General features: G+C 32.7%; 1 protein-coding gene across 1 annotated transcript in view; it reads left to right on the top strand.

Annotated features, from left to right (window-relative positions):
* DPP10 (dipeptidyl peptidase like 10) overlaps positions 1–16512 on the top strand; it is a 1082222-nt gene that overhangs the window by 1043407 nt on the left and 22303 nt on the right. The window contains exons 17-19 of the mRNA XM_051985765.1: positions 1121–1168; positions 3213–3311; positions 3417–3486. Coding sequence (XP_051841725.1) covers positions 1121–1168; positions 3213–3311; positions 3417–3486 — 217 coding nt within the window. The remainder of the gene's footprint in view (positions 1–1120; positions 1169–3212; positions 3312–3416; positions 3487–16512) is intronic.

The raw sequence follows: 16512 nt of genomic DNA, 5'->3' as shown, positions 1-16512 counted from the left end.
AGGTTGAACTGAGGCCCTGTGGCTCCTTTAGGGAACAGTGAGGTAGCTACTCACACTATTCCTCATTAGAACCCAATTTTGTATTTACTAGAACAGAATTAGCCATTCCCCAGATTCTATGATCACTAATCAATTGTTATGAAAAATGGCTGTACTAAGGAAGCCACCTATTTCTTCATTGAAACTTAATGACATCAAACATTATAATACAGCCAATAACTTGATAATGGAGTAGGCTTTGTCCTAATACTTCTGCAGAAAAGATTAGCATATATGAGTGTGTTATATGTTATCTTTTAATCTGAAATCAAAAGTGATTGTGTAAATAGGGGCAATTGTTTCTTTGTTGATATCAAAGGGAGGAATATTTTTACTTGATGCATTTAATCAACTTACTAGGGGCAATGGAGATTGAATATAATTTTCTATAGTTTGACTATTCAAGATACTTAAGAAAATATTTCATTCAATTGAATTTTTTGTTTAATAATATTATTGACCTATAACATTTATTTTGCTATGAACATTGTTATTTAGAATGATTCTATAATGAGGTCTCCATTTTCTTGCCTTGAGAATATAGACTGATAAAAGGAATTGAAATTTTACCTCACCCCATGATTAAGAACCAACTTTCTTGGTTCTTAAAGTCAATATCCTGAAAAAATATAAATTGTGTAGATATACATGGCATAGGAAAATAACCTAATTTTATACCAATGCTATCAAATATTTTGCTTCCCTCACCTACATTTCTAATTTTTTGTCTTAGAAGAAACATTTTGAAGAAATTTTTTGGTTGAGTACTCTTGATATTGGTCCAATAAAATTTAAAAAATATTCAGATTCTCTTCAAAATAAAAGTTATCAGTAAGTCAGGCAAAAGTGGAAAGCTAGACTCAGAGGACCTGAGTTGAAACCCCAACTTAAACATACGAAATTGAGTAAATGCCTTTACCTCTGATGCCTTCTCATGTGCAAAATTAATAGATTTGTAGTACAGCTACTACATTTAGAGCTTTAGAGGCCTAAATCTCTAAATCTGAAATTCTGTGAGATTGTATACTTATTTTGCAATGCTTATTACTATTTCTTATTTTTTTTTGCATGCTTTAACTAGGGCCAGGTGTTCCAGTGGTCAGTGTACACAACATCAACAACCCTTCAAGTAAGTATTCAAGTAAAGGAACTTAGAAATCATAATCATGGTTAGTAACATGAAAAGGATTTTCTTTATTCTTGTTTTAAAGTGGACTTTAGATCATCTTCTTTTGGGAAGAACATGGAAGTCTTTCTTGGAAGTTATTTGTTACAAGAAGTTAGAGAGATTTGAGGGGTCATCATAAAAACTGAGTAGAATTAGTCAAATGTATATTATTGAAATAGCTAAAAATTATTTAACTGAAACATAATTGTTTTTGAAGACTCGTTATGTGAAGACTCGTTGGGTGTGCTCTAGCTCTTGTTAAGGACCATGCCTGGGTGAAGGGGCAGGTCGATTCTCCAAGAGCCTCCACAGCTATGAATCATAACACTTGAGAGAATTGAAAAGTAGCCTTTGCTGATGCAGATGTTCCTTGTGGATTGGGAATGAAATAAATTGGAAGCAAGAGGGAAGAAGAGTGAGGTCAGACAACATAACTACCTCTCAGTCTCCTTGTATCATCATCATCCTCTCATATGAAGAGCTCCATACTACAGGTCTGAATTAGACCTCCAGCAGCCACTGACAGGGGGGTCCCCTATCACAACAAATCTCTCACACTCTGTTATACTTCAGCTTATCGAGAATCCTGAAAGCATTTAAAGGCTCTTTTTTTTTTTTTTTCTTTCATTGATTTAAAAGCCTTCCAATTGACATATTCCTCTTTTAGGAATCAAAAAATTATTCCCTTTTTTCCATTTAATTATTTGATACCAAATTTGATTTTTTCATAGTAATAATTACTTCAAATTTATAGGAAGATTTTTAAAAATTCCCCTAATACTTTGTAATCTACCTCTTACCACAGCATACATACCACCTCAGTTGCTGAGGAGGGGATATGAAAGTGTATTAGATATATTTCAGCTCAGTTTCTACATAGCATTTGCCATACCAAGTTCAACTTTACAGATGGAGTTTCTACCCATCTTCAGATTCCTAGACTATTGAAACTCATGACTCTAAGCAAGCTTGGCTGCAACATCTTAAGTTTCTGTTTTCCAACATTCCAACAACATGATTTGTGGTCCATGTGTAGTGACTCTACTCGTTGCACCTGTAACAGAAAATATATTTAAAAAAGACAACAACTCCAAGTCCTCATTGCATGGCTATAACCCCCCTTCCCACAAATGTTGGTAAAGAAGTGACCTTGAGAGGCATCCCAACTTAGTTCAGAGTTCTACTTTTTTGAATGAGAGAACACTTTACTCCTAAATCTGAATGTCAAGAGATGTGTTGAAGTGAGATTTCAAAGAATATAAGAACTATCCTTCAGGAAGAGGTGAACAAATATGTTTTGAAAAAGTTTCTTAATAATTTTTCTGCAATGTAAACATTATTTCTAAGATTTCTAGATATAGTAAAAACATGAAAATCAAAAGGATTTTTATTCAGCAGACATTTGTCCTGTTTTTAAAATAATTAAAGTATATATCACAAGTACTTTTTCACTTACAGTGTTTACATATTAGAATTGACATATTTCCAAGTAATAATAAATGCATTATTAAAGTGTACTTCCTTACCCCCCTCTCCTTTCCCCACCCTTTCATGGAACTGGTGATTAATTGGCTTGGTTCAGAAGAATGTGAAGTTAGCCTGTTGTCTATTAGTTTTCAACATTATTCCTAAAAAATCCCTTATATTTAAAACATTTAAGGGGAAATAATTAGAAACATGCATACGCTAGTGTTTAGCCTGTTAAAAAGAAGTGTCATTTGTAAATATGTATCAGGTTGCTTAAGTACTTGTGTTTAACAACAATAGATCTATGGCATACTGAATTTAGAAAAGAAAATCAATTGGGGAATTTGAATATGCTTCAGGGGGTTCCTTTTTTGCAAATCACAAAGTTTCGGGATAAAATTTCATTTTTCTATTAAAAGCTGTAGTTCATCAATTAAAGGGATCAGTATTTTTCACTAGGTGCATAAGGTGTGGACTTCTTTCTAATCAGGTAACACTTAGTGTTATTATTCTGTTCCTTTCTTTCTGTGCTCCATAGAATTTTACATATTGGAAAGTAATTCCCTGTTAAAAGAAGCCATCATGAAGAAAAAGATCACCAAGACTGAAATTAAAATGCTCCACATTGAGGACTATGGTAAATGAAGCAAAGTCCTGCACTAACCACGTGCAGCTTTCTCTTCATCTTAGTTTTTCATGTACATCACTCCCAGTCTTTAATAACTTACTCTTTCTTTAAAAGAACTTCGTTTACAGTTGTCCTTCCCCAAGGATTTTTCGGATCGAAACCAGTATGCTGTTTTATTATTAATGTAAGTATTTTGATTAAATTTTAAAAATAGATCAATGGTTGGATTTACAAATATTATTAATTGTTTTATAATTTCAAAGGAAGTGTTTTGATTGAAAACAGCAAGCAATATTTTCCACATGTTATTGTGCCAAGGCAGACAGAGAAAGGGTGAGCTCATCAAAGGAAATCATTACCATTTATGGAAGACCATGTAACTTTTACTGCTTCTTGCATTCTAAATAGAATTAGTTGCTGCCACTGGAGAAGGAGATAGCAGCTAATTCTGTTTGTGAAATTCTCCTCAGCAATTAGTCAAGCCTGTGTTCTTTTAGTTATATTTATGCAAGACTGATGAAATGGTTATTTATGTTGCTGAAGTAATTGGTTATATTTCCTCCATCCCTATCTCTGCTGTGCTTCTTTGATTCATGGCTAATGGAACACATTCTTTGTGCTAAGACCTGAATCTTGGTTTTAGCCACAGTGGAATGAGGTTAGAAAATGGTTTATTCTCATTCAGGGTGTGCAAACAGCCTTAGGTATAGGTAAGATGCTAAGCAAAGACTTGCAGCTTTCTGTAAGGTGAGAATTTCTGCATGCTAATTTATATATCTAATTAGTGTTTTTTCTTTTTTTTTTTTTTTTTTTTTTTTTTTTGCTTAACTGAATTAAATTTTCAAAATTTTCAGTAAGATTACAGTTGGGATTTAGCAATGAACCTTAGTGAAAATAAATAAGGGAATGAGGGGAAAATTAGGAGCAAAAAGAATATTTGTTAGAATATTTATAAAAGAAGATTCTGTGTCAAAACTGGCATTTATTCTCTTTTTTCTAGTGTATTCTTTCACTTTTCATCACTCTCATCATAGCACTACCTGTGATATAGTGATCCTGTGAATCTTAAAGCTAAAATGCAGACCAGAAGCAGCCTATATGTAGATTGGATTTTTCTGATTTTGTATTGTACATTCTTTCTACTCCAGAGTAACAAAATCTCAGAATTCTGCTATTACCAAGATATGTAGAAAGGGAAAAAAATGTCCTTAAAAATAGAATTCATCATACAAACTATATTTGAAGACTTTCAATAAAAGGTATTGCCTAGTTCTCTTGTATAATCCTAGTTGGTCAGAAGTTTCTTTTACATATATTCAAATATTTTGACTATTGCAATATATCCTAATGCTTTCATCTATATTTACCTTTTAGGAACAAGAAGAATAGTTCTAGCATCCCTTTATATAAATGACATCCCTTCAAAAACTTGAAGAGCTATTATGGGCCCCCTAAGAATTTTTTCCTTCATTTTAAATATTCTCAGGTATCTTTTTAAAAATGATTCTTTATATGATAACATCTTCAGGACTTTTACCATTCTGATCTGTCCTTCTCTGAAATCAATTCAATTTCTCAGTGCTATACTTTCTAAATCGTGTTTTTTAGAAAGAACAGAATATTCCAGATTTCTACATATAAGACAGTGACAATTGCCACATGGGTTTTGCACATTATGCCTGTCATAATGTACTCTAATATGTCATTAGCTTTTGTGGTTATCGTCTAATCTTTTTGAACACTTTCAAATCTTTTCATAGAAACTATTATCTAATTGCCTCTCCTTTTCTATCTCCCTTTGCTATCCTAATTGAGAAACTGATCTTTTGAACTGAAATTTAGATGTGTGTATTAATCTCTTAAATTTTACACTATCGAATGAAATTAATCATTTAGGAGGTACACACATACACACAAACATATACATACATATGTATACATACCTACCTACATGCATACACACATAAACACAACCACATACATTCAGACACCATACACACAAACCCCATGTTGCAAACCAGACAAAATTAAACTATATTGATAGTGGAAAGAACAATAATTCTCAAGTCAGTGTACTTGGACTCAAAATCTGAACTTTGATTCAGACACCACATGAAATATATGCATATACTTGGTCAAATAACAAATCCCCTAGTTTATTCATCTTTGAAATTAATTGGCTGGTTTGGATGGCCTATGATATCCCTTATACCTCTAGATTTTTGATCCTATTGTTTGATTAAATATAATCTATTCTTAATGAAGCCTTGTTGCTTTTTGGTGATTAGTAGGTCTATTTAATAATGATTTCTGGAACTTTGACAGGAATCAAAGTCAAGTATTCCTGTACTTTGCAGATTTTACTTTCTATCTGATTTTGAAAATTGGGACCACATTTTCTTTTCCTTACTCTTAAGTCACTTCTTTCATTTTTTGGATTTTTTAAAAATTAATAAAGCATCATCCTCAATGAAATTTTCTTTATGCTTAAAGTTTATTGGGATACACTTAATTCCAGATTTTCTATTTGGACAAATAAAGGACATGTAGGTGTTCTCTCTTCTTTTATTTTGTCTGTTATTTTTTTTTTGTACATTTCTAACATTTTTGTTCTAATTTTCTCAGTCCAAAAATTATTTCCTTTTTAAAATTCAGTATGTAACTTCAAAGAAAAATGTTAAAGGTATCAAACAGGAAAATGAGAAAGAACAATTGTTGCCTCTCCAGTTCAACATGAGATAATCCTACCCTATTTTTGCTTTTGATTATGAATGAAATCACATAGTTGTGATGACCGTGTATTTAAAATCAGCTAGAGTCAGGAATTCAGGTTAAGGGAAAAATCTTCAATCTTTATTCTCAGTAGAGGTGAAGAAGGATTGCAATAGCAATATGGGCAGTTAGGACAGGAAGCCAGCTAGCAGAGATGAAGGGGGATTGCAGGTGAAAAGGGGATCGGAAGTGAAGGGCGGACCGATAGCAATGTGAGCAACTGTGTCAAGAAACCAGCCAGCAGTCTCTCTTTCCGCTTCCCTTTCCACTCCTCTGCCTCCACCCACCAAAATCATCATTTCCTATACAACACATCAGGACTTGCACAAAGAGTGGGCGGGGGGCCATTCTTTCTCCAAGCTTATATATTAATAGAGTATGGTCCAATTACTATTTAGCCTCACGTGCTTGGGACCTCAGTGCATCAACTCAAGCCTCAGCCCATTACACATAGTAAATTGTAAATAGAGTTGAGTATTGAAGAAAAAGTAGAATTATGAAAGTGGATTTTAAAAAGCAGAGCACAGAGATTCAAGGTAGTCTAGTGGGTTGAATAGTGAAAATAGCCAGTTTGAGTGAAACATAGAATGCATGAAAGTATGCATTTTTAAAATGATAATTGATAGTTTGATTGAAGTTAGCTTATATGGGATGTTAGATTATAAATAAGAATTTATATTTCATCCTTTGGGCAAGAGGGAGTAAGAGAAGTTATGTTTTGTTTTGTTTGTTTGAGCATACGAGTGACATGGTTTGAGCTCTTCATTTTCTTCATTACCTCAAAGAAATGGAATATTATTCCTTTCCAAAGCAATGATCCTAACAGAAACTTCAATCTCTCTATAACTTAGTAGATGAACTTTGAAAAGTTCTAAGTATAGAAAATCCCTTATCCTATGATTTACCAGGTAATGAATCTCACTAAACTTAGTTTATGCTGATTATCAGAAAATACAGAGTCCATTTTGGGACCCACAGTTGAAATTTTTCCAGCTTAGTTTTTTTCTTCTGGGAGAGACTTCAAGAACTGAAGATTGCCTCTAAATGATATTGAGAAAGACATTTATGGGAGGCCACTATGTCAATAAATCTTTGGTGAAGAGAGATCCTGGATCAGTGTGAGAGATTATGAAGTCTTATCTAGGAATATGGAAGTTTAAGAAAGTAATTAGGTGCTGATGTGATAAATATGGAAATATGCATTGTCAGTATATTAGATGTGTAAGAGAGTGAAAGAGAGAAAATCAGATTTCTCTGAAGTTTCAGCTTCAGTTATTTAATAATGATGACCTTATAAACAGAAGTAATGATTTTTGATTGAGGGGATTGATTTAGAGGGGAAAAAACAGTGAATTTAATTTTGGGTACAGTGACTCATTCAATAGAAGTCTTGGTTTTCTCATCTATAAAATGAAAATGTTATGCTGCTTTATCTCTAATGTGAATTTTGGCTCTAAAATCTGCAATGATTTTAAAATTAAATTAATGTATATTGTTAATTTACAATTTCATCAATCCCTAAGAGCATCAGAGTTCCATAATTGTTATTCCTGATGGAAATGAATTGTATGTGTGTGGCTCTTAGTAATATCTGTATCAAACAGGAAGCCATAATTAATTGATGCATTCATAATAAGTAACTTTTATTCTCCATCTCTAGCTATGCATTTAATGTAACTTTCTCTTTTTCCAATCCTCCTGTTCCTTTTACCAAAGACCAGGAGAGTTTGTTTAAAATAATGTGAATGGCAATAAGCCATTGTGAGGCAGACCCATTTTGGATTGGTTATGAAATGGTGGGTTTCTTGTCAAGAATTATTTTGGTCAAAATGGAATCATATGGACAACAAAAAGATGTGTTGAGGAGCAAAATAGGGAAAGATAAATATTCATCTCAAACTTCTGTGATGCACAATTTAGATCATTCTATTTTTGTTTTTCTATAAAAAAAATAAGGGATAGGGACTGAACCTGTTATGTTTTTGGCACAGGGAACATCCATATGAGAAAACTTCCTCTACCATTGTAGGTTAATACTTTTCTTTTAAGACCTTTAAGATAGATGAAGTAGCAAAAATACTGCCCTAGAGTAATGAAGCTAGGGCTGGGGATGTCACTTTTACATGGTTACAGAACTCGTGACTGTCTATAAACTCTTAACTGTCTAAGTACTATGCAAATTATTGAGAATTCAAAGAAAAGAATTAAATATTGTGCCTGTCCTTATGGCACTTATCATTTATAATTTGAGATAATTGCTTATAGAACTGATAGGTTAAATTAATTTTTTTTCTGGGTCACATAGCCAGTGAATAATGAAAATGAAACTTGAATTTAAGTCTTTTGATTTCCAAGGCCTAATCACTATCTGGAGAAGCTACAATTTCTCTCATACAAATAATGTTTTAAACTTTGCAGCCGATGTTTTCTCTTATTTCTAGAACAAATATCCAACATTCCATTGGCCCACATAACATGCTTTTCCTTTATTGCTTATCCTATTTCCATTACCTGGATTCTTTGTATATACTGCCAAAGTTAAAAGAGTGTTTGTTTCTTTGTTTTATATTGACAGAAATCTTTAATAATAAGAAGAAGACTTCATATGTATATAGTTATAGTTTTCTTGGCAAAAATACTGGAGGGTTGCCATTTCCATCTCATTTTACAGATGAAGAAACTGAGGCAAACATGGTTAAGTGACTTGCCCAAGGTCATATAGCTAATAAGTGCCTAAGGTCAGATTAAACTCTGATCTTCCTGACTACAGACCTAGTGCTCTATAAGATGTGCCTTTCAAGTATCCAAATTTATATATATATATATTAATTTACAGATAGTTCTTGTTTTAGATAAGTGGCCTTTTTGCAGATCTCTATGTAAAGTATTTTTGCATAATATTAATTTGTCCTATAAATATATGAAAGAGAAGGAGAAAGATAGGGTTATGGGGATAAAGAAAGAAGAGCAGGAGGAGGAACATGAAGGGGCAGGGACAGAACCCAGAAAACATAGGTTTTATGAGTGAGAGGTGGGGAAAGACACATGTGGCCAGATATAGGCAGGAAAGGATAGGGAACACATGGGAGCTGGGGCTCCCACACTATTGTGTGGCATATGAGCGGATGGCAGACAGACATGGGGGTAGAAGGGCAAAGGAGAAAAAGCCTCAAGCCAACTCCCCAACATGTCGAGTTTCTACCTTGACCATTCTTCTGTGTTTTCGTTTGGTTTGGTTTGATTTTTTATACGTGTGTGTGTGTGTGTGTGTGTGTGTGTGTGTGTGTGTGTGTGTGTGTTTGGCAAGGAAAAGAAGAAAGCGTCTGCAGAACTGGAGGAAGGGAGGGAACAAAGAGAATATCGTACCGTACAGTCAAGTCAACATAATTGTTTTGTTTTTTTTTGTTTTGTTTTTGAGTACTGATTTCTTTCAGAATTCTTTAGATTAAGTTGAATTTGTATAATTTAAATTTATGTAAAGCAAGAATTATGCATAAATGTTATATCTTTCCCATAAAGGATAAGGACAGACACAGTGTTTTAGTCTTTTATTTGACCTCTAGCATAGAGGTCAATTAGCATAGTATTTGCTGCATAATAGACATTTAACAATTTATTTTTGATTCTAAAAATAATAGTTAATATTTGTATTTTAAGTTGTACAAAGTACTTTCCATATGAGACTCCTATGATAGACAAAGTAGAAAATATGCTGTTTCTACATTAGAGTTAGGAAACTAGAGCTGAAGATGTCACTCTTAATCTGGTTACAGAACACATAATTATCAAAAGTGAGTTTTTAAAGGTAGGCCTCTAAGTTTCAAACAATTTGAAAACTTTCCTCTGTCAACCAATTGTAATGCAGGTTTAGTTTGAATATGGTTCCTTCAGAAAGACAGAATTAGATTACTACTAGCTCTTTAAAACTAAGTTTTGCAATGTATATATCACATCATATTTACAGTTCAGTATGCACTTGCATGTAATCAAATCTGATAATTATACTTCATTAATATTTTAATGTAATGAGTTGATTAGAGAAATTATGAGTTACTCTCAAATGGTTTGGGAATGGGTATGACCATATTTTAACTTTAAGAGGAGTGTTACCAAGCCTAAAAATAAAAGAAAGGCTTCTCCTTATATTGCATGGTTTTCTACAATCTCAGAACTGAGTTACTGATATTTGTTCTGTTTCTTGTGGAAAGTTACTATACAGACCATAAACATACTTATCAAAAGAGTCAATCAGCAAAGCTTTGTCTCAGCAAAACTTTAGGGATGTTTTCCATTCAGTTTGTTTCAATGAAAATGCACACATTTCCATTTATAGACTAAAGGGATAGATTGTCACTAAATCAGTGATTATCTCTTTATCATATGATGAGAATTTTTTTAAAAAGCATGCTTCACAGTTTTAGTTTTTTTGTTATTCAATTTATTCATTAAGAAATGATGAATAAAACGATGCATAATAATTAAAAAGAAAAAACAGGGGCATTTAAACTAGATAATAAAAGTAAATATGATGATCATTCTTTATTTTTCTTTGTCTACAATTAACCTTACACCTAAAAAATCTAGAGATAATGTGCCTTAAATACCAACATTCATTATTTGATATTATTTGAAATTGTATAAATTGTATATGGACTTAGAGACAAAAGACCTAAGAGAGTATTCAATCCACCAACACCAATACATCCAAAGGACATCAGACTCTTCTTTATTCTATACCAGATAATGGATATGAAGCATTAGCTTCCCATTCCATTTTAAGTCAACAGGCATGGAAAGTTACAACTTACTTAAATAATAAATGCCATCCAGAAAAAGACTATGCAGTTGATTTTTCCTAAATTGAAATCTATTTTAAATTCATGAGGAGTTTATTGTTTTAAAAACACATTAAACCATTTTGTTAACTAAAAGAAGGCTCTTCACTGTTCTTATTTTGTAAGTCTGGTGTTTTGTACATATTGCATTTTCTGAATGTGCTACATATATATAAACTAAGTATTTTTTATTCTGAATTTAATGATTACTTTCTTCTCCCTCAAATATGTGTGAGGAAGGAAAAAAGTGAATATTGCTGAGTATTATAATTAAAGACTAATTTAAAGCAAAGAGACATATTTGATCACCTTCTTCCTTGCTACACCAGGAATATACTAACAGTTTAATATCTTTGCCATTTTGTTTTATTTTATTTTGGAAGGTATATAACATGGATCTCTGATTTAATTAGCTTAGTAGTAAAATGCTTCATCAATATAGGCTGTCATGAGCTTTGAGGATAAATGTATTACTATGAATACACAACTATTATGATTCAGGTATAGGGATTGTTCTTTCTTCCAAAACAAGCTTATACTACTGTGCCTTTTAGCACCATCATTACACCTTTCCAATTCTTTAAGGATCTACACTAAATGAATCATGAAGATACAGAAACTTAGAATATACAGGTTTATAAGTGGGCAAAATGAAAGATAGCCAGAGAGATAGTAAATTTAGAGATATGAACCACAGAGAGTTAAAGAATTCAGGTCAATATAACTCTTGCTGCCATAAACATAATAATCAGTTAATATCCAACTGGCCTAAGAACACAGTTCTAATGCCTTCATTAATAGATTCCATCTTCCCTCCTTCTTCTACCTTAATATGAATGGTTAACATTTATCATTATTTTTGTTTTAATTTTCGAACAGTGATAACAAACTCTAATAGATCTATTAAAGAGAGACATGCAGGATGCATTTTAACTTCCCAAACCAAAAATTAACATTGTTATGTTGAACTAAATGTTGTATGTCATATAAGTTTTTTATTTATTATGTTAAGCATTTTATAATTACATCATAATCTAATCTGAGTCTTCTCTGGCTGTTTTGCAGGTAATGTGCCACTTGTTTCATTCCTCTGTTTTTAAGTACAAAATGAATGCAGGATATAGGCATAAATATGATTCACACATTGTAATTCCACCTCTATCAGTGAAAGAACTTCTAAAGTTTTCTAGATAACCTATAATATCTATTCTTACCTATATGAGCAGAATCTAACTTTATTTTGTTACTTTTTTATTTTTTTTAAATCACAAGTTCAAGAGGCAGAGATTTTAGATATTCATCTATTCAAGGACACTCAGTTTCAACATTGTGACATCGTTCAAATATTTTCCCTTCTCTCTTTTGAAAATGGCACTACCCTGATGTTTCATGAACAAATCACTCCATGTCTCAGCTCCTGGCATTTTCTCTAGATTCTTCCCATGCCTGGAATGTTTTCCCTTCTCATTTTTGCAATCCGGCTTCAAGTCCCAATCCCACTTCCCCATAAAGTTTGCTCCAATCTCTCTTAATTCGAATATTTTCCCTTTGTTGGTTATTTCCTGTTTGGTCTATAAAAAACCTTGTTTGTACACATTTGTTTTCTTGATGTTTCACCCCATTAAAGTGTGATCTCAAAATCCAGGACTTTTTGCCTCTTTTAATATATCCAATATTCAACACAATGAATAGCATGTGCTAGCTACTCAATGAGTGCTAATAGATTCATTGACTCAGTTTTAAGGGATTGCAATTACTGTCTTTCAATTGTTTCAATTGTGTGGAACTCTTTATAACACCATTTTGAAGTTTTTTGTCAAAGAAACTGGAGTGGTTTGCCATGTCCCTCTCCAGCTCATTTTTAAAGAGGAGGAAACTGAGGCAAAAAGGATTAGGTGATTTGCCCAGAGTCACACAGCTAGTAAGTGTCTAAAGTCAGATTTGAACTTAGTTCTTTGTGACTCTAGACCAGGCATTCTTTCCCTTGTATACCTAGCTCCCCTAACCTAAGTGCCACTCATTTTTCAATTTTTGATGTCATGTTCTATCTCGCTGAAATAGGGCAAAATTAGAAAAACATCAAATAGGAAAATATATTATTTGCAAAAATATTTGCTGCTGTGATGGAGGAAATAATTGTGCAAATTCTAAGTTAAAGAGATATTTCCAATGAATGGGAAGGTCCTCCAGATGTTTCTATTTGCAAATAACATAATTCTGCTTGCATTAACCGAGAAACACTGCAAAGTCTCACAAAAGAGATCTATTATCTCTCAAAATAGTTGGTCTGACTATCTGTCCATGAAAGCGCAAGTAGATGAAGAAAATGCCTTGTCCAGATTACAGTGTGCATTTGAAAATAAGGCCTATGAAAATTAATTGATCAATGAAGTGAATCTGAGACAGCTGGTTCATATGGAAAATGAGTTTGGCAGGACAATAGATTGAATCTCCTAATGTAAAGCTTCTTCCCAAATTTTCCAGGAAACCACAAAAATCTCAATCATTTTGATGCCAAATGTTTGTTTTTTAATTTTCTTTAATTAAATAATTAGGTTATTTTTATAACTGATTAGTTTGCCTGTTAGAATTTTGAACCATATCCCTTGAATTCAGATTCACCATTTTTTCCATTTGACTTGTGATTCTGTCTTCTACTTTTGTTTTGGTGTCAATGGTCTCGTAGTTTGTAATACTGGGCAAGTGTCATCACTTAAATTATTTTTTTAATTTATTTTGTTTTTACTGAGACAATTGGGGTTAAGTGACTTGCCCAGGGTCACACAGCTAAGGAAGTATTAAATGTCTGAGGCTAGATTTGAACTCAGGTACTCCTGACTTCAGGACTGGTGCCCTATCCACCATTTTACCTAGCTGCTCCAAGCCTTAGCTTCTTTAACTATTAAATGAAGATACTGGATCTGATAATCACTAAGGATCTTTCTAGTTCTTAAGTTATATGAATCTGTAAATTCAGTTACATCTTTGTCATTTGGAGGGTACTCTCAACACCAGAATAAATGTTGAATGTGAAAGGAATGATTTGTGAAGAATATAAATTATTCCCAATCAGAAATCAGATAAAGACTGATGTAACAGCACTTTAACAGCATTGAAAATCAGTAATTTACAAATAATTGAATAATATATTACATACTATTATTCTACCAATTTTTTTTTGCATAACTTTTGGATGTTGAACATCTCTCAGGCATTTTGCTGTTGGCTCTTCTCCTATATTTTCTTGTGATGTTTAAGATATTTATCCCATTTAATTTTCTGTAGATAATATCAAAAGCATATTATTGAGCTATATGAATGGCTCATTAATATACATTCTGTTCATTGTTTTCTGGCTTGTGTGATAATGTGCTTTTACTTACTAATTTATTTTACCTCTATATGAATGAATGAGAAGCAGTGACATGCAGTGGAAAGAAAACTGGCCTTAGAGCTAGGAAAACCTTGAATTAAGTACCCTCTCTGACATATAATTCCTATCCTAGCCAAATCACTTGATCTCTGAGGACTATGAAACTCTCTAATGCAACAGATTGCAGAGAAAGAACTTATCTGCATTGGAAAACAGAGTTTTCTCACCTGGAATTTCCCTAAATCAATGAAATCAAAAATTTGCTCTCTATTCTCATGGGAATGAAATAATTTGATATTGCAGGAAATGTTTCTTTCTGATTTTGATATTTCTTCAATTATCAGTTGCTAAAGTCTAACCCCAGAGAAAATTTTGGTTCTTTTAGAATGTCCCCAAGATTTCTTTTCAGCGAAACTATAAATGCTGAGCAGGTGAGGCTTAAGTGCTAGGAGTCCTTGAGTGGGAATTGAGGAATTAGTGATATTAGCATGCAAAGGGGATGATAATCCTGAATGAGGGTAATGATATCCAAGTCTTCTCCCAGCCTCAACTCTGTCTAGTCCACAGATTTCAGTACTATAGTGGAAATTTAAGCTGTGGATTGATAGTCAGGATTTAACATGAGCCCAAAGACTGGGTGCAGACCCTGGAACAAGGATTTCTTATCTATGTGAAAATTCAAGTTTAACATTTATTACTTGCTGCATGGAAGGCAAGTCATCAGATGGTAAGGTAACTTGGCTTTAAAGTCATAAAATCTGTATTTCATTCTTTACTCTGATACTTTTTGGCCTTCCCAAATCTGCAATAATTTGCTCATTTATAAAATGGGAATGCTAACATTGTGACAATACGTCCACTACCTGCATCAGACATTTGTTTTGTTTTAATATGTGAGATTAAATATATAAATGTATAAAATATATAAATGGAAATTTAAAAAGATAAATATAGATATAATTTGAAACTCTATATAAATTTGAGTTATTTAGTACCAATATAAATATATTATGTATGTGTCTATGTGAGTCTATGTGGATCTTTGTGGGTGGAGAGTAAGAAATGTTGAATTTAGAGAAAGGAGAAAAGACTGCTTTTTTGATACCAAATTGGGGTGGGGGGGGATGTTCTTCTACAAATCACTCAATATCTCTGAGATTTAGTATTTTGTTTTGTTTTTTCTTCCCATCTCTAAAATGATCATAATAATACTACTATTATTTCACAGCACTGTTGTGAGGAAAATATTTTGTGAACCTTAATTTTATTTAATCATAAATAAAAAATCTAGATGTTATGTGATAATAATGTTATTGGTGCTAGTGTTAGGTTTCAGGTCAAAGATATTTATAATACATTAATAGGCCATTAGATAGGTCTTTCTTTTTCCTCTCCACCACCAATGAAATAATGTACTTTGGAAAAATGAAAAAGGAATTGGTTTACTTTAGTAATTAAAGTATGATAAGCCACATGCAAAAATCATTCATTTGCACATTGTCCTGTCAAAGTGGGCAAAAAAAAGTGGGGAGAGTGCAGGCATTTAAAATAAACTAAAAGGTCAATATACTTTGAAAGAACACAATTAAATGTAAATGTGAAGCTACCTGTATTTGAGATCAGCTTGATAAAGCAATCATGGAACCCCTATTAAAAACATCCTCATGAGACATTGTCTATGAGAACCTGGCATTGATGAGTTAGAAAGCCAGAGAAAGGTAGCAGATCTAGGTCCCACTTGGATTGGCATTTGTTTATGGTGCTTATCTAAATTCATAGCTAGCTGTACTAGAGAATTACCAGATTAACTGAATTCAGCCTCATTAGGATGAAAAATAAAACAGTAAAAAATCAAATAGTAGGCAAAATTGATCGGGTACTTGTATGTTAAATGAGTATTGGAACATGGAAAAGAAATAAAAGGTAAAAGCAAATGCTCTGCCCTCATTGATCTTGGAAGATGAGATGAGCATGTGTGAAATATTGTAATAATTTCAAAGAAAGATGATGATCTATAAATCAATTTCCACAGTACATGCTATTAATATGAGGACTGATAGGATTTTTGACTGTTTTTTTTTTGTTGTTGTTTTTGGTTTTTTTTGCCACTAGATCTAAAAAACAATAGCAGGTGAAAATGCTTCCTACTCCTTTGCTCCTGAGAAGAAATGTCACTCAAAAAACTCAGAAATCAAGCTACACAAGAAATGGTCTAGAACATGAGTCTAGT

This window comes from Antechinus flavipes, chromosome 3 (assembly GCF_016432865.1).
Source record: "Antechinus flavipes isolate AdamAnt ecotype Samford, QLD, Australia chromosome 3, AdamAnt_v2, whole genome shotgun sequence".
Taxonomy (NCBI): domain Eukaryota; kingdom Metazoa; phylum Chordata; class Mammalia; order Dasyuromorphia; family Dasyuridae; genus Antechinus; species Antechinus flavipes.
Note: the sequence above shows the minus strand (reverse complement) of the source record. Positions and strands in the feature narration are given on the sequence as shown.